Source organism: Tigriopus californicus, chromosome 1 (assembly GCF_007210705.1).
Source record: "Tigriopus californicus strain San Diego chromosome 1, Tcal_SD_v2.1, whole genome shotgun sequence".
Lineage (NCBI taxonomy): Eukaryota > Metazoa > Arthropoda > Copepoda > Harpacticoida > Harpacticidae > Tigriopus > Tigriopus californicus.
Window position 1 is genome coordinate 2343148 of NC_081440.1, and position 19848 is coordinate 2362995.

Below are 19848 nucleotides of genomic sequence, written 5' to 3' on the forward strand. Positions count from 1 at the left end.
AATTGTAGCAGGGTATATATTTAATGATTTAACATAAAAGAGTCACCTCTGAAATCTCAATAGATGAAGAGTTAAAGCCGTTTCAAAGTGCCCTAAGTCATTGTTGTCACCCTGTTCGAGTTCGCTTCATATTTTGGGTCGTCTTTCCTAGCCATCCATTCAATGTCAGTCTTGATGATGAGTCTATCCGTTTTTGTGAAGCCGTGTCTGACAGGGAAGGGATGATTGCGTTAAAGGTAAACAGTAATTGTCAGAAGCCTCGGCAACTAGGATAAATAAATGAAGAAATACATATTTTGCGATTGGACTTTTTTTGGATGTAATATAAGCTTTAGCTTTGTAAATCACAAAGCAAGTATATTTAGGATTGGCGAGCGTATGCTATCCACAAAAATACTTCGCATTTGTTGGGGTGTTTGGATGGGAGGGTTGAGGCTTGCCCGGATAGCGAGCCCAGACATCATATCGTCTGTATTGTCCAATTCCTTTAAGCAGTGTTGTGATGATATCAGTTAGGTTTTCCGTTTGTGGTTGGGGTTAGTCACGGTGTTAATCACAATACTAATAAAGTTTTTTTCTCAAATGCCAAGACTTCTAATAATGATTTTCACTGTTATTGAAACAAAAGGAACAACTTTTGTAAAACAATCATCTTGGATTATAGCTCAGATTAGAATATTAATCCACTTAAAACCTACAAAGAGATAAAATTTTTAGAAACGAAATCAATAGATGTTGGGAGTAATTGCTTTGGTCATGGTGCGTCTACACGACAAAAAATTTGGCAAATAATTAGCCATTTCACAAACATTGTTTGGCATTTCACCAAAATTGTGGGCCAAATCACAAACATTTCTCGGTTTGAATATGTTCAAAGATTGTTTGCCAAATAGGAAATGTTTCATGGACGACAGCATCCTCAACAGACATTCGAACCAAAGTGTCCATTTGCAGCCATTATAAACCTTAACTCACTCGATCCATGATGATTTATAGTAAAGAAAAATGAATTGATTGTGGTTTATTTTGGCACGGGAGAACACCCACCCACAACCCAAGATAATGAAGGGGCCTGGAATTGTCAATCAATGAACAAAGTCATCAGATGTCATCCAACCCTGACTTAATTTGGTAGTCACACTCCCATCTCCCATCGATGATGTTTGATGATCGATCAACACCCATCTCCGGAATCCGGATTCATCTTCTCCCGTTCAGATAATTGAAGCCTTGACCCGGGTGAACCCACCCACCCTGGGCCTGAATTGAAGTTGGATCAGATCATCAGAGACAACGGAATCATCAGCCCATAGAGGTTCTTGGCCGCGTATTATTTAGTTGTGGCCATTCGGCCTTCGGCCGGCACACACGGTAACAGACATAATAGAACGTTTTTGGAAAGAGAAACATTCTCATTATGATAATACCCATCGGTGTTTTTTTTTTCAAATTTCAATCCTCAGTCTTCCCTCTGTTCATTATACTAATCATCTCGTGTAGTGTGCATAACAAAAACATGGAATGAATTCAAGACCAATTGGGAAATGATACGATTACTTGCCAGCTCATCTGATTGGAAATCGAAATCAAAATATTCGTCAAACTATTTTTATTGGGTAGTTTCACGTGTAGACAGACGCCTTCGAGAAGAATCGTTTTGTCAAATATCAAACATTTCCAAAAATGTTAGGCAAACTTTGTGACCAAATATTTCTCGTGTAGACGCACCATTTATATCTTAAAGCCAAGAAATAAAACACACTTTTTCAATTGCGTAAAATGTAAATGGAAACATTTCACTTTTCTGAAGCAGATGAAAACCCAAATATAGTTTGCAATATTACTCAAAACTTACTTAATGTCAGTATCTCACAATTGTGATGTCACATGTCAATCGCAACTTTAATCAAGCTTAATCTTGAATTTTGACAAAATTATATTAACGTTGAATAAAAACATCGCTAGGACGTAGAAATTAAATATTGCAAAAAGTGACAATTTGGAAAATTAAACCGTCACAGGTATCGTTCAAATATTTTAGGAACATGATAGGATAGTGTAGCTTTTGGGACTTAATTAAAATGAAAGGCAATTTTACATGTTTTGTAAGTTTTAAGCGACATTTTTGTTACTTTTTGCTTTTAAAGAAATCTTAAAGAAAATGGAGAAATATTATTTCTTGTCGTGTCATTGAAAAAGACAATCATATTCCTTGGAAATAACTGGAAACATAATTAGGCCATTTTTCGATCCTTTAAGGCACTAAACGCAACCTTTAAGTTGTAATAACTAAGCATGTGATAAATAGCAGTTTATGAAATTTGCATCAATACATAACTAAGAGTGTCTTGATACTGATTGACAATGAGGCCTTTTAATGGGCTTTAAGTGATTTAACACACTTATCTGAGCTACTTTTAAACATGTGTATTATTTCACAAAAGTTGTTCCTTTTGCTTCTTTGACAAAGAAAAACATATTAAGATGTCTTGGCATTTGAGCAAACACTTAACTAGAAAATATAACCACCGTGTACAGTAGTATTGTTCCAATTTCAAACCAATGATCGTAATTGTAATTACTACCATGACGAAAACAATGATCATCATTTCGCAAAATGTCGTAGATGTACGAGTAAGGTTTTGTACCATTTTAATCCATAATAAACAGATCAATGATTTCATTCCACCTAGCGTCATATTCAATTTAGGAATTTAAGGTTTAGGTGATGGGTGAGATGATCCTGTTTCCATCAATTCACTTGCAGTTTCAAGAGTATCCATGTTGTTGCACATATTCAAGAAAATGAAAATAACCACAGGTTTAAAAGCATATCACGCTAAATAAGTTTATTTATTTAAAGACAAGGGGCAATTCTAGTTAATCTCCTGAGAGCATGGGCTGTCAGTTTCATGTGCTCCAGGATATATTTGAGAGTTAGGTTGCCAGATTTTGTTTAGAAACTAGCGACCACTAATAGAGTTTCGAACGAAAAAGAAAGTCAACTTTGCCTAGTTTTGAAGCGTGGAATAGCCATTGGTATCCATAAATTTGGTAATGATTTGGGCGTGAAAGTGTTCCACCTCAATAGTTGAGATTTTAATCCGAACTCTATCCCATGGGAGGAACTCAGAGCGTACAAATGGATTGGAGGGCTCAAAGTGTAAACCTAGACATTCACTATAATTGATTCTGAATTCTGGTTGAGGAGAAAGGTCAAGGATTATTTTGAAGATTTTTTGCAAAAGATACCCTTTGTACCTCTTTTAAATACTGCACACTGCAGTGTCCCAATCTTCTTGGTTTGTTGCAATACAGTAGTTGTTCTCTAATTCTCACATTATTCCTGCTTGCCTTTTTGGCAAAAGCTCAAGTGTTTCCTAAAAATGCACACGGAACCTCAATGTTTTACAAATTTTACAAACAAAAGAACAAACAATAAAAAGATTTGCATATTAGCCCATGTCTCTTCACCCTAAGAGATAGCTAAAATAAAACACCCAGAGGAACCAAATTTGACCTAGAAACCTTCATGGTTAAGAGTATTAATTTGGGCGTTCAAGTTAGGAGTCAACTTCAAGGACTTTTGAATTCAAAGATTTCGAAATGACTAAACATATTGATACCTTTGTTAATTGCTTCAAACTTTTGCAAAATTTTGTGACTTGTTTGGTGCTTTCAAAAATTTCTTTTAGTGATTATTTGTCCCTCAAATTTTTTTTTCCCGAGCCCTAATTATCAGAATACTCAAAGACATGTGATATCAAGGTTACATTGGTTAAGAAACTTCAAAGAATGTCTGTCTTTGCGAAACAGAAACTATTAAAAACGATCTAAGGGCAGATTTGAGGTATGGGCATCTGATGAGCCTTTTCCTATCATATTCTAAATCTGCTCAACCATGAACCATTTGTTCCCATCCCATGTTCGATTTCGGAATCTTTGGTCAGGTCCAAGAGCTTCAATGCTCAAGGTCGGTCCAGAATTAAACACAGGCAAAATACAACAAAAAATCATTCAAGGCTCGAGAAAAGATCATCATTTTGCCTTTTCCCCATCAGACAGATTGGGTAGATGCGATTGCAATGCATTGACTAAAAAAACAACTCAATAACTTCGTTCTGGAAATTTGTTCTTGTGCTCTTCTCCTCTGAGAATAAAACACGTGACCTGCCTAATTGTCTACACACTTTCTTCTACTATCATGCAATGAGACAGCTGTTACGTACGTTTTTCTTCAGTCCTATTCACGGCTCATGTTCTGGTCGAAGATTCCATAGTCTGCGTCCGGTTAAAAGGGCGTGTTCGGTGCTCATTCCGTTCCGTCCTCCCCATCGACTAATCCGTTGTCAATCGTAATGTTAAGTCCATCCGTTTTTGTGAACCTGCATCTGCCCTGAAGGGCTCATTTGAGCGTTAACTGAGAAGAAGGCCAAGATTACACTTCATTTTGCAGCAAAATTCCGACAACGCCAAGCTCATGGATCGAGTTCTGGTCACATTTAACGAGGCCCGTCAATTCATCCTCAAAGCACAAACCATCGGTGACGGCACTACCTGTACTTTCAATTCTCGATCTCCCTCTCAATCTCAATCGGTCAATTCCGAGGAAATGGAAATCAACTTGGTCGACTTTTGAAACAAAAGGAACGGTTGCAAGTTGGATCGAAAGTGTGGAATGGCTGGCTCATCCGAGAAATCTGTTCTTTGCGGTTGTTCCAAGCGTCATCCTCGCGGGAAATGTCCGGCAATCAAGTCCACTCAACTTTACATTCTTAACTAGTTCTTTCTCGGTAGTGCGATTGACCTTGATTTAAATTAAAACATTTTTGTGTCTCTCTCACTATCTGCTCAGCTATTTTCACTACATGTTTGGATCGGTAGTTTTCTCATCTATTTTATGGTAACATTTTTGGTCAAGAATTAGTTGAAATCGTGTACTCGTAATTCACCGTAGGGACATTATACAACTAAATATGCATAATTTTGGGTCAATTCTAGATTATAGATGGACTGGGTCAAAAGTTTCAGGATCTTAATTCTGAAAAACATATCCCAGATTTTGGGTTATTATTTGGGTTACATATTGGGTTATTATTACTTCATAACTCTGTAGTTGACAACATAGTTGAATTTTTTGGACACTTTTGTCCACTTTTGTCCTTGTTTGCCCACCCGTATTTTTGGACACTTATGAACACTTGTGGACAGGGATAGACAAAAGTGTCCACAAATGAAAAATACCCACCCTGCTTATGACGGTTAAGTACAGGATAATTAAGAATCCATGTAATTGACGTTTACAGGCAAAAGTAGAAGTGAAGTAATCACAAGTGCAATAAGTGCAATAGGTGCAACAACGCTTTTGATGTCCTGAAAGCTGCCTTTGCAAATGTAGCACGGAGATTTTGTACATGTCTTGAGACTGCTAGAAGGAAAAATTTTAATTTGTGGTTCTACGCGTAACTGAAGCTCATTTTTAGCTAGAAAGCAACAAAAATTGCAAAATATCAGACAAAGTCATTGCAAAGGTCATTGCACAATTCTTTTTGATATTTTTTGATGGTTTAAGTGAAAGTTAGATGTGATTTCGTTCACTGCACGTTTTCCACCAAGAACGGAACATTTGTATAAAACAGATTCTAGGTATTGCGAGGTCATTCTACCTTCCAAAGTAATGTTAATTTAGAAATATTTCACCCTGAGCATGAGAAAAAATGAGCATTGACGCATAAAGTCTGTAGATGTCATTTAGACAATTTATCGATGCTGTGCGAAAAATTAAAGAAAACAAAAGACCAAATTGCTGAAATATAGATGCCAGAATGATATTTGAAAGCCTGTTGTTTTGGTTGCATGTTCTCGCACCTTTAAGATATTGAAGAATATATATTTGAAAGCAATACCACATTGCAAAAGCTTTTTTAATTTAGTGGAAAAGGAAACAATTCACCTTCATTTACTTAGAGCATGAAAGATCTATTTCGAAATGAATCGCCATGGTTTTGTCACGAATATTGGAACATGCACTTCAGGTAATATTTGAGCCTTACGTTGGGAGATTCCTTTATAGAAAACAGCATTCACTAAGAGTTCCGAACGAAAAATAAGTCAACTTTTCCAATTTTCTGAACCATGGAATAGCCATTGGTCTCCATAAACGTGGTGATCATTTGTGCATCCGAGTGTTCCACCTCTATAGTCAAGGTTTTGATCCGAACCTTGTCCCATGGGATGGTCCTCAGAACATCCATTTCGGAACCCTCCACGTCCAAACTGAAGTAGTCCACCTCTGGATTGCCCAGGGCCAGCAATAAACTGTACAAAGGGAAACATTGAACCACGTAAGTGCTTCGGTGGTTCTTATCCAGACCGGCTCGATTCTGTTCCAAAGCTGCTTCACCCCGTGTCAAATCTGACTTGTTCTTTTTGATCGTTCCAAACACGTCGGCGCCATCAAATGTAACCTGAAATGGAACCAACCTCAGGACTCTAAATCTATTTATATGAGGAGGGCTGAAAAGGTGTCACATATCGAAATAACATTGTCCTTTGAGTCAAAAGTATAGAAAAAAGGAAACGAACAAATTATTTGAAGAATATCTTTGTACAATAATGCGTCATAATGATTGGGGCTGGAATGATTGGGACAAAAATAATTGAACGCAAAACAATTCACGACGTCACAATTGACAGACACAAGAATTGACGACACAATACTTGAACGCCCAAAAATCATTAACGACAAATTACCTGGAACGGATTTTTTTTTTGCGGACTTCCTTCCCGCTACCGGGATTGGAATCTCAGCAGTTCAAGACGAGAAGATTATTCATTTTACTTGACTTTTATTTATATATATTGTTTGATCGACCAACGAATTAGAATTGGCTGATCTGGCTAATCCTTGAATATCAGGTTGATCCGGAATTTTAGTCAAAAACTTGTCCAAGTCTGACTTAAATCTTGCTACTGGATCAACGCCTATATAAGCCCTACGAATATTTGAGGGCAGCAAATTGAACAATGAAGGAGCCCGAGAAAGAAGAGAGTTGGACTTCATTGTTTTAACTAGCCTGGATTCTCGAGGGCTTGAAGGTGCTCTCAAAACGCACATTAAGCCTCTACGGTCACTACAATTGACCCTAAATCCTGGGTTGGGACAAAGATGCTTTTGAAAACGTACAATATCAGATACCTTTCGTACCTTCTCTGAATACTGTACAATACCAACCTTTCTAACCTCTCCCAATACGAGAGCTCTCTCATATCCTCAATTTTCCTAGTAAAACATCTTTGGACCTGCTCGAGCTTTTGCAAACCTGCTGAACTCATTGGAACCCAAATGGGAGAGGCATATTCAAGATGCGGCTGAACAATCGACTTGTACAGAGTTAGCATCATGACACTATCTCTGGACTTAAACGTGCGATATATCCAACCACGTGTTTGAAAAGCTTTATCAACTTTCAACTGGATATGCTCATCGAACTTTCCATTATCTTGGAGGACTACAAATAAATCCTTCATGGATGAGACCTGCTCAATGTCCTTACTTTCATCATCTAATAGTGGAGTGTCTAATGGCGTCGACCCAAAGGTCATGGAGCAGAATTTCATTCCATTCAGTGCCATGTTACTCGCAGCAACCCAGGAGTAGGTTTGGTCTAGGACCTTTGTCAGACAACCGGAATCCTGACCATTCCTACCAACTACCAATTTTGTATCATCAGCATAGGAAGAGATACTGACATTACTACTACGGAGCTTCTGAAGCGGAGCAATGAAGATAATGAAAAGGAGAGGACCCAAAATGGAACCCTGAGGGACACCCGACTTGACATCATGTATGTCACTAAGGGATCCCTCAACCTTAACTAATTGTTTCCTACCACAAATGAAACTTCTTAGACAATTGAGAACCTTGCCTTGGATCCCAATCTCATGGAGCCTGTTAACTAAAAGACCATGATCTACCTTGTCAAAGGCCTTGGCAAAGTCAAGATAAACTACATCGACTGGTTCAGGGCTCTCCAGTCCCTCAATAACCTGCTCTATATGTTCAATCAGTTGGGTAACCGTGCCAAAATGTGCTCGGAACCCATGCTGGCTAGGAGGGGGGACTTCATTGATCTTCTCAAACACCTTCGCAATATTCGAAGTGAGGGAAATTGGCTTGTAGTTACTGGGCAGCGACTTATCTCCTTCTTTGAAAATTGGAACAACATGAGCTACCTTCAGAGAAGAGGGGAACTTGCCCTGGTCCAAGATGCAACACATCAAGTACGAGAAAACAGGAGCAAGAACCTGTGAGCATCTCATCAGAAACTGAGATGTCACTCCATCAGGGCTAGGGGAGCTCGAGAGTCTCAAGTCCCTGATGGCCTCTAGAGCATCCTGATCTGCGACTACAAAATCATCTAAATGCTCAACTTGACAAGCCTTGCCAGTCCCAACAAACTCATCAATGGGGCAATGGACTGTTGCTCCTAAACTCAGTAGAGAACTGATTTCCAAGTATGTTGGCCATAGTCCCTACATTGTCTATGGCTTCCCCATCGACCTCAAAAGGCCCTACAGGGTGTTTGATCTTTCTCTTAGAGTTTGCAAAAGAGAAAAACGCCTTCGGATTCGACCTCACCTCTTGAACAACTCTACTTTCCTTGTTCCACTGATCTGTCTCAATGGAGGCCTTAATTCTACCTTGGATTAAATCCAACTTTCTTTGAAGGCTAGTCACAACTGCTGGATTCAAATTGCTCTGGATCAGATCAGGGTCATTGGAAAAAAACAAGTCAAGAACGCTCTTCTCTCTAGTGGCTACACCAACATGCTGAGAAAAATTGCGCAAGATCGCAAATTCTTCCAGCTTTTCGAACGACTGAGACGTCGATTTCGATACGGGAATATACGCATCTGGACCAACCTCCCACTCTACAACACTAGCCGGAAAATTGAAGTCCCCTACAAAGAGAACCTTTGAGCAAACTGACTGGTCCAACTCATTTCCTATGAATTTGAGAGCTGACAAGAACGAGCTTACTTAACAAGAGGGGGGCCTATATATTGTCGCAATGGACAGATCCAGACCTTGAAGATGACAAACTAAGACCTCTACTTCTCCATTAGACATTTTTACATGACTAGTGTGCAGGTCATTTCTAACATATAGACACGCCCCCATGCGGAAAAATGGGATTGTCAGGGCGTACTCTATCACATCGAACTAGATTGAAACCAACCATGGCCAGCTCTTCATCTAAGACCCCTGGTCGAAGCCAAGTTTCTGTCATAGAAATGAACGAGATCTGCCTATCTAAAGCTAGTTCCTCAAGAACCTTAATCTTTGTGCTGGCTTTTTTGGAAAAAAAGATAATGTACATTCAAATAAATCCCTTTTATGGGCAGTTAGCCCTTCGATGGAGTAGAGCTATCAAATCTTTGACTAGGCTCTCTAACCTTAAAAAATCCTGTTTTTGGACAAGACTAATCTTAGATGGGGGATAAGAGATCCTTTGAGGAGAGGGTAAAATGGGAGGATAGATAATTCAAAGAAAATAATAACTTTCGTGGTATTGTGGAATTCATTAAAAAAGGCGGTCAAAAGATTATCCTTGCTGATTGGTTACTCCTTGAACGGCAAAAACCAACATGGATCACATTGGAGGTGAGTAATTGTTTTGGTTTATAATGTGGAGGCCGAATTCAAACATCAATGGATGGTTCAAACTAGAGGGCTTGTCACGTACTAAATAGATCATTTCAAGACCATTACTACAATATGAATAATGATGTGGTCGCCATAGCGAAGATGCGAGCTGGAATTTGTACCATTGCAAAGAGTTTTGGAGAAGCGAGTCCTTGGTTGGTAAATTCTGCTATCGAAAATCTGCCTATCATGAAGAGGTTCTGAAAAGTATTATTCAATTGCTCTTTGTGGACGGACACAAGAAATAGCAACATAATAATTGAACGCCCTATGTTATTGACGGCTTCTTCAAATAAGAAAACTTTGCAGTTTCTAGAATTAGTTCTTGTAAAGGATAAATAGACCAAATAGGCCCATGGTAAAATAAGAATCTGCCAAAAACATTTTACTGACCTCTTCGTAATTGAGCTTTAAAAGTGTGCTGTCATTGTTCTTACTAGCTTCGTATGAGTCCTTGACAAATTATCATTTCAGTTAGTGTTCTAAATTTATGGTCGACTCAGAAAGTTAAGTCAATATTTCCTTTTTTTACCGTATGGGCATTGATTTTTGCAATTACAAACGAGGTTATATGGAGCAAAATGGAAACTTAAAGAAGAGTCTTCTGAAGATATTTGCTAAGGAAAAGTTGTAAGGATACCTTAATAACAGCATCCTTTACTTTAAAGAATCATGTTTGTTAAAGCCCAACTCTCGATATTTCTGAATTGCACCAGCCGCCAAGTTAAAGCCCTCTTTGAAAATATTGCTACAGCATGGCTGAACTGAGGTATGGAGGAGCTTGTTGTTGACCACTAATGTTCAATTGATCTTTGCTTAATATTTAGCCCTTATTTTCTTGCTCACATTCAATCATAGGTGTCTATGATGTTTTATAAGCGGTGGGGCTTTTTTGGGAGGAATTTCGCAATTCTTAGGGTCTCACACATCTTTGCCTAAATGTAAAGCATCCTTAATGATTCCCAACTTTGGCTCAATTCTTTTTTTCACAAGTTGAATATATCCTTCTGGATCGTTTTTATTTCTTGAAGGATGATGGTCTCCTAAACACTTTGTATGCCATCTTTGGCAAACCCTTGGGAATAATCTGTTGTGGATTATGGCTTTAAAGCTAGATTTAGACCTGGTAGCTTATGATTAAAAGATATATTTGGTTTAACAGAAAATTCCTTGGTCCTAAGAGATTCCTAATTGGTATCGGCAAATGGACCAAAACTGCTCCAATTTTCGTCCACGAAGAAAAGGACATCCCATTCTGGAGCCTAATGAGGGATATAATGGGTTTTGAATGAACTTTCCATGAAAAATATTTGCGTAATAACGTTTGGCAAATGACTGGAAGTATTTTCATATCTCAAGTGTGTTTCTATTGACTCTCGAGAACGCAAAGTAGCTCCCTCTAAGAGCTGAATTTCGTGAGTCCACCTGACCGAGATGTAGCTTTTGACGGGAGTGCTTCCTCACGAATGGTGTACTGCAACTGAATCGGTAACCAGTGGACAGTGCAACTCTAGCTGATGGAAAGTAGCGACTCTACAATCAGAAACTATACCCTAGCAGCCCGTCAGCTGACATGCATTTGCTCTGAAAACTAGTCCGCCTGGCTAGCTCTCAGCGCACTCTCTAGGAGTTTTTTCCTCTACGCTTCCATAACATAAAAGAAGAGCTGTCCAAGAGGCTTGGCAAATCGAGAAGCAGTGCTTGTTTGTCAGTAGGTTATGAAGTCATATTTGAATGATGATACTTGCAAGAAACAATCAATACATGCATTATTCTTGTACCATCAAAACTTATCCATAATTCCAATTAGAATATATTAGTGTCTTAATATTCAAGGACAAAGATAGAGTGTCCTCCTTTGAAGTCAGGCTGTAGAAGACGCACTTTATGCTGTCAACCTCCGCTAGGGGAATCATTGATTTTGTTGTTGTTAAATCTAGAGTCCATTCAGGCAATTTTCATGGTCAGCCTGGAGAGGCCCCCGTTTAAAAGAAAAAACCTTTCCATCAATTTTCGGCAAATCTTAAAAGTTATGTTTTTGCCAGATTTATGGAAAATTTTTACAACAAATTGTGGGATAGATTGATGTTGTAACTTTTTGCATTGATTTTGATGATCCCATTAACGTTTTTGGCGCGTTTCCCTTGGATTCAACGAGCTGTTTATGTTTTAAAATGTGAACTTCAATGCCTGACTATCTGTAGACAACAACTGGTTGTTAAAAATCGATTAATATGACTTGGTTGGAAATAAAGGATCAGCTATCACCCTCATTTTAGTTGAATGAAGAAAATGAGTACGCGTATGGTAATAACGTCTTGTGGACATATTCGGCCTTCCTTGGATTCCAAGTTAGTCAGTCCATGAAAATGGGGATGAATAGCCTTCTTACGCTACACGAAATATGGTTTAGGTTTTGCACTTCAGAGGGCGCTTTGTTAGTCAGCCTCTGCCAAATAGAAGGCCGATTGGGCCGAGTTCTCTTTATTGAATTATAATGTGTTTGTGTTGTTTTTGACAAATTCTTTCAAAATCTTGTGTATAATTAGTGTCTTGGGTCACATGATATCTGGAAAAGAATTCGCTTTCATGGCATGGTACGAGTGGTTTGTTTAGCAATGTGCCGTGCGTCTTCCCGTTTTGTTCGGGCTGTCTGACGTTGCAAATAAGGGTTCTTATGAGTTGCACAAATTTGATCAACTTAAAAACGAAGCTTTGTGCATGTGGCATTGATTGCTAGCAAAATGTGACATCAATTTCCCGTTAAAAAAAGATTACACAAATTGTTGAAATAAAAGGGAACAACATATCTCAGGTTCAAAGAAATTATCGTGGCACTAACTCGGTTCAAGTTGATTAACCAACCACATCTTGAGTATACCTCGTCCATTTGGGCTCCAATGAGATAAGCAAATTTGCAAAAGGTCGAACAGGTCCAAAGATGTTTTACCAGGAACATCACAGGAATGAGAGAGCTCTCGTATTGGGAGAGACCAAAAAAGTTGGGACTGTACAGTGTTCAGAGAAGGTACGAAAGGTATCTGATACTGTACGTCTTCAAAAGTATCTATGAGCTTTGTCCCAACCCGGGATTTAGGGTCAATTCTAGTGACCGTAGAGGCTTAATGTGCGTTTTGAGAGCACCTTCAAGCCGTCGAGAATCCAGGCTAGCTCGAACAATGATGTCCAACTCTCTTCTTTCTCGGGCTCCTTCATTGTTTGATTTGCTTCCCTCTAATAGTCCTAAGGAATACGAGGGCTTTGTTGATCCGGTAACATCTTTCAAGACAGACTTGGACAAGTGTTTAATTAAAATTACTGATCAGCCCTATATTCAAGGGCTAGCCAGATCTGCTAACTCTTAATCGTTGATGAGTCAGATTTTACACAAATATAGGTTAAGTAGAATAAGATCGCTTTTTTGTCCTCTTGACTTGAACTGTTGGGAATTCCACTTCCAATAGCGGTAAGGAAGTCTGCAAAATATGTTGTGAGATGTGTTGCTTTATAAAAGGGACATAGGATAATATTATGATTAACAAAAGAAGAGAATTCACGCTTGCCTTGAGTACATCAAGAGAGATGTTTATGGTGAATGATTTTGTTTCATTTGAATGGTTCTTTTCGTTGAATTCGATGAGTTTTGGCTCGCTCTCGCACTATCTTAACAACTTATTTTTGCATTTACTCCTTTACCAAAAATGTAGATCATATCACCATTTACATACTATTTGATTGGTGGAATATCCATCAATATTCTGTGGCACTCTGGCTTTTTTAGGGCCAAAATGATTCTACGTTAGGGTTTCCCGAGTGAGCCATAGGGCTTTCATAGTTTTCGTTCTTCAAAGCCGCTCTTGACAAGTACAAATATACAGAACCTGACATAAAGGCTAAGCTTAGAATTGGCAAGTCTTTGAGAAGCTTGGTTACAGAACTACACCATTCACCTCCTCAGGAGGTTTTTTGTATGCCACATTTCTTTCATTTTGAATGATTCTCGAAAATAGTTATGGGTGACAGAGCCCTTCAAAGTCATTTCATTAACTAACAATGTTAACTCTAAAATGTTGTTTGTTCAGCCACATCTTGAATATGCCATTTCAACCCTATTTTCAGGGGCAAGCTAGATATGCTGCTAATTCGTATTTGTTGGAGGATCAGATATTACACCAATGTACAGACTAGTAACGATCTTGAATTTGTCACTTCACACTTCACTGGTATGCAGTAGGGCATTTTTTTCATTCCACTAAGTGGTTTAGAGCCCAGATAGGATTCACCCAGATAGGAAAGACCTCGTTTCCTCTCTCACAATGTTGCCAGAATGTTCAGAGAATTTGATATTATGTTTAGCCATTTGTTGTGTTGTTATAAAGCCGTTGATCTGACCTTTGCTGATTGATTAGAAATCGAAAGACATCCGTGGAAGGAAAAGGCTCTTCGTTGCAAAGCCAACAAGTGTTCGAATGCTTTGGTGTTGGCTTCGACTAAAAGGCCGGTCCAATTTCGTTCCACCTCCAGGAACAGGGAGTTGCTCAAATAGGCTCCGTTCCACGCTCCAGCCTCGATAAAAAAGCCATTTCTCTTGCCCTGAAAATGTTTGTCCACTATCAAGGACTGCTCGTACTGGCCCCTAGAAATCGATGGAGTCTTATTAGAATGCGCAAGGACACTTGATATCTAGGTTATTTTGGTTAGGCAACATTGATGAATGTTATTGATAAGGAGAACGATTCAAAACCGATCTAATATCGAATTTGAGGTAAATAAAACGAGTCTTTTCTATTCTATTGCTTTGCTTTGCTCAACCAAGAACCTTTTGTTCCCTACCCATATTCGATTTTGGGATCTTTGATCACGTCCAACAACTTCTGGCTCTTTGGCCCTTGATTGGGTTGACGAATATGATCCGCTAGAATTAAATCCACGAGTATTGGATCATGCGGTGCCACGTATGCACTTGGTTGTTGGATCAAGAACTTCATTTCCTCACGCTTCCATTGATAGACATGTTGAAGACGGCTTAATTCCTTAATGGGACTGCTCGACGGAGTCTGAAGAACCTCCATGGACCTTTGGGTTACTAACATAAGGCCCAGAATTAAGCACAAACACAAACACAGTAGAGAGCCATTCAAGGCTCGATAAAGTTTCCTCATGCCCGACCAGATCGATCGCACTTGGTTTGAACACTGACTAGAGTTGAAAAGCGGGAGTGGGTTTTAAGGGACTTTCTTGTATGTAACTAGGTAGTAAACACTCCACATTGAGTTACTATATTTTGAGACTCTCTCTTCAACACTGGGTCAGAATGGGGCTTAGGATTCACAAGGGCTGCAATAGAATTGTAGGAATCACAAGTGCAACAATTACTACGAGATTTTTTATGTCTTTGGCTAGGCTATACTTATCATTGTCAGTGTCGATTGAACATTGGAGGCTGACAGGATAAATATATGTTCAAGTTTAAAAGTATGTCCCGAACTTTGAGAAAAAAATCGATGTGAAAGAAATAAATTGCAGGCAAAGTTATTTATGGTCTTTTTGATAATACTGCTTTTTCGAAAGGTTTTGCTAGCTTTTGCTAGCTAACAATTTTTATTCATCATCAATGAACTCCGAATCCTAGACTAAACATTTATAAAATCAGAAAGAGACAGTCATACAGGACAGTTTTGAACGCTAGAAAATCTGTGGAAAACCCCCAGGAAGATTTTGAGTCAAGCTATTGTTGATAAATATATATTTTTAATATATTAATGTGATCATTAGAGACTCAGAAAAAAAGATTAAATTCTAAATATAGTACCTTCTTGGGGCGTTTTTATATGTTATGGGTGCTTTTTAAGAACTTGCCAAAAACTGACGATTTTTTTATTTAAACAGTTTTAAAATGTGACTTTTTCCACTCAATTTGTTTTGACTGATGATCATCGATTTTGAAATTGTCATAAACGTTCTAAATTAAATTTGGTGAGGTTAGGACATATTCGAAAAAGCTGAGGTCTCAACTTTTGGGAATTCAATTTGGTTTAAAACAACAAATTTGCGATTCAGACTAGCAATAACTTATGCGTTCTCCAATGATACCGAAGTGCAAAAAATGATCATTTTCTCGTAATACGAAATCCTCTTTTCAATACAATTTGCTATTCAACACTAGTATTACGTATTTACAAAAGAGAAAGAAAAAGTCCAATATTCAAAGCACTTGTTACAGAGTGCTTGAGATATGTTAAGATATTGTAGATTAGGTTACAATTTAACACAAGTTTGTCCGGACTCAAAAATTTACTTTAAAAATCTTATTTGAACTTGTTTTAAACCATCTCAAAACTTCAGAAAAATCGCTGGCTTGTGACATTAAGAACTTTCTTTTAAATTTAAATTTTTCGTGGTCTATAGTGATCATTAACCAATCAATACTTGGGCGATTTTTCCTTAGGTAGTTGGTATTATCCTCTAACGTTTTAATTAGCTCCTTACCACTAAAAACCCAGAGAGTCTTGTGTTTTGTCTTTTACAAGCACTTTATTTAACATATTCAACTAACTTTAGGACTCTGAATGACGTCGTTCAGCGACTAAGGGATCATTTAAAACATTGCATGTTATTGATGCTCTTTTTGATATAGTATAAGATATATTCCTTTTTCAACACAGGGGATATTCATAAGAACACTTTAAGAAGGTCTTTTAGAGCTCAAAAATAAGTCTAATTTTACTCTTGGTTGGTAAAATTGGGAAAGATCTTGATTTTCTATGACGTTTATGGCAGGGATTTTCCTCTCTTAATTACACCAGACACGATATTGTTTTACCTACTAGAGAGCCCTAGTTTTACCTACTAGTCAACTTGTGCCGCCAGATTCAGAGAAGATTTGAAAAAGCCGTTTTGATTGGCACTCGATTCTTGGATATGAAGGTCTTTGCTGGCAACTCCTTGTTACTTGCAAGACTGAAAATTTTCAACTCAATTATACGAATCGATTTTTTGAAACCCAATTATCGCCAACTATTCGTTATGTTTGACAAATCAACGTGGAGGGAAAACAACTGTGACCAAGGATGAGAAACTAAAAAAGCTCTGATTTTGAGACGGCAATTTTTTTACGGGTTTCTAATCGATGCTTGGGAATGCTTTTCCAGCAAGTCATGTTTGATGAAAAAATTGTCCGACAATGAGTTTGAATTTGCCGCTCTAAAATATCCCTGAATTGTATTGGATTCAACCTTAATCAAAAAAGTATACAGCCATTCCCGCAAACATGGCTTTCAAAAAGTCTAGAAAAATCGTGAACAGAGCTTGATCCAGTTTCATTGGTACTTTATGGTAACTAGTTGTTTTAATCAAGTGGGGCTCTTGCTCCTTTTATATTTAAAAAACCTCACATATACTAGAACAGAACGTAAAATCAATGTGACTGAGTCAATATTAGGATTGGTTGAGGTTTTTCACATTTAGGCGTCCAAAGTATTATTCATGTCCAAATCTTTTGATGTTAACTGAATGATGCATTTTTCATTTTTCACTTGGATATTTGACACTTGTTCGTTATTTACGTAGACCTCAAGAGTAAATAAATGCTAAGTCCACCATAAGAAGTGAAACATATGTGCAACGCAAAAGCTTCGAACGAATCATCCTGCGTCAAAAACCTTATTATTGGAGTTCCACTCATTTGATTAGTAGATGGCTCTGAAAAGATTTGATTTTTATGTGCAAGATTTGAGGCGCTTCCACAAAACACAAGGCAAAAAGTTTGGTCCAAAGATCTTTTAGAATTCCCAATCACATTGCGGTGAAAAATCTTTCAGACTTTGCTCCGCAAACATACTATTTCTTGAGTTTGTTCTTAACAGAGGTTGGCAGCAACTCTAAAGGTCAAGGCTTCTCACCTTTGATTTAACATGAGCGATGGACCAAGAAAGAAACCAGTATAAAGGGCCTCACACGAAATATGGAGTACAATATTTCGATAGTCTGTACCTGCATTTGCTTTTTTGGAACCGATCTTGGGTCACTTATCACAAGCAGAGTTCCTGTTGGCAAATCCTGTGTGGGGTTTGCGTATTGCAGATTAGAATTGTGGACAGCCACACAAGCACCGTAATGGTTTGATCAAACTATTTGATCATCTTGTTTCCATTGAAATTCTAACACAAAGCGATCAAATTCAAGTCATAGGACCCTTCAGTGTTTTTGTGTTCAGAATTAAGACCAAACATGAACTCGCCACTTAGTGAGTCAAGTAAAGCTCGATTTCTGTCACAATGCATTTTTGATGGTATTTGCACTTTCTCTGACGTTAATCCGAAGTTTTGTAAAGGCAAGATATCAATGGGAAAAAACTGAGTGAACTTTGATACTGCCTAAGAGATAACATGAGGATTTGGAAAAAGTTAAGTACTAGATGGAAATATTTATTTGATGTTGAGAGAATCAATTAGTCTAAATGTACCCTTACTCTCTTCGATCAGCTACCTATTGCGACATCCGAGACGAATCTTTTGCCCCACATTCCTTCCATTTTTTTTGGCGGGGCCGTACAATTTTTCACATCCCCCTTGACCCAATCAGACGACGAAACATCTTGAAGGAGGCTTTGGATACAGTTCACTACGTCACATGATCCCAAAAAAGAATTTCATCCCCGTCCGTTCATGACCTGTAATTGTCTTCTATGTGGTGAACACCTCCACTTTTACCATTCCCAATACTTTGTAACCTACATAGAGGATGTAAAGAAATTAAGGTCCTCCCGTGGTGTCTTCTGAAGTCGCACAGTTCCATTTGACGACACTAATACAAAACCTATCACCATACCATGAAAGCGCCAATTTTAGTCTAAAGGAGATTGGTGAGCATCTAATGTTTGGCCATCCAAAGACTGACTCTTGCAATCCCAGGTTTCTCTCCTCGGTCCGGTCTGTTCTAAAGGGTTTTGACTTTTGCAGTTCTTGAATGAAGTTTTCAATTTACCAATGGTTCAACCATGAACACCAAAAGGCTCAAGCACTTCTCTCAGCCTTTAGCCGGCCTTCAGCAGACCCAATGCCAATCGCCTTTAGGTATTAGATCATTTGTGATATGACAATACGCTTTCAACAGTTCCTCTTAATGACTACCTGTGTTTCAATGTCAAACAAATCTTGAAAGGGAATTGAAGAAACCTTGTCAGAGAGATCTCAGGAGGAGGCCCTTAATGTTTGTTCATCCTGTGATGATGAATCTATCATATAGCAATAAATAAATCCAAAAATTATTTTCAAAATGATCTTTAAAGGTTAGGTGATTCCATTTTTATTTACCGCGGGAAGATAGAGTGGTATCTTCGGGCACTCCTAGGCGGCTTGGACTAGCTTGAGCCGTAACATGTATTTTTCCTTTCTTAGCACTACCCTGACCTTAACCATGAATGTAATCGTTTTGAATCAAAAAATAAACTCTTTGGTACATTTTTCATCCCAAAAATGAAATTTATTATTTGCCTGAAAAAAAATGAGTGTCAAGTACAATTAAACGTGTTAAATGGACAGAACTGATCATCAGAGTGAGTTTGGCTTTGCCGTTGCGATAGTTCGAGCCACAGAGGAGCCGGCCAGTAGATTTAACGACATAAACTTAGAAAGCAGATATTTGGCTCATGGGTGAGTAATTGACTTTTTTTTTTATTGAAATTTGTGCCAAATAATTTATTGTTTGATTCCTAACTATGACATTAATGATTAAGGCCATGGTCGTGCTAAAAAGGAAAAAATGCATGTAATGGCTCGAAATAGTCCAAGTCGCCTAAGAGTGCCCAAACGGCCCTGTGAGACTATTTTATCTCCCCGCGGTAAGTAAAAAATGGAATCACCTAACCTTCAAAGATCATTCCTCATTGGAATGCTTACTCTTCATGTAGGTAATTTTGCATAATTCGGCATTTCGAGGAAAGCTAGAAATGCGGTTTAGATGAAGTCTTAATGAAAGGTTGCCATTCGTTACCCAAGAAGTCATTCCATCGCAAGGAATGTTAACCGTTTTTGGACAAATCCGCGATCTTTCGTGTGCATGGGTCATCTCACCTGTGATCAACGCCACCCCATTCTCATTGACATAGGTCCTTTATCCACATTAATTGTGCAACCATC

The 19848-nt window shown here is 38.3% G+C and overlaps 1 protein-coding gene across 4 annotated transcripts; it reads right to left on the bottom strand.

Annotated features, from left to right (window-relative positions):
* Nucleotides 1-5946: 5946 nt before the first annotated feature.
* Nucleotides 5947-17962, bottom strand: LOC131884759 (protein Star-like). 4 transcript variants are annotated; one of them, XM_059232638.1, is made up of 4 exons: nucleotides 17702-17962; nucleotides 14543-15046; nucleotides 14102-14345; nucleotides 5947-6467 (listed from the first exon to the last, which is right to left on the bottom strand). In XM_059232638.1, exons 2-4 carry the CDS (start codon nucleotides 14869-14871, stop codon nucleotides 6087-6089), a joined length of 954 nt encoding a protein of 317 aa, XP_059088621.1. In that variant the 5' UTR covers nucleotides 14872-15046; nucleotides 17702-17962; the 3' UTR covers nucleotides 5947-6086. The 4 variants fall into 4 exon arrangements, with proteins under 4 accessions (XP_059088621.1, XP_059088627.1, XP_059088643.1 ...); XM_059232644.1 differs by having other exon boundaries at nucleotides 17611-17962; XM_059232660.1 differs by lacking the exon at nucleotides 17702-17962 and adding an exon at nucleotides 16560-16679.
* Nucleotides 17963-19848: the final 1886 nt, after the last annotated feature.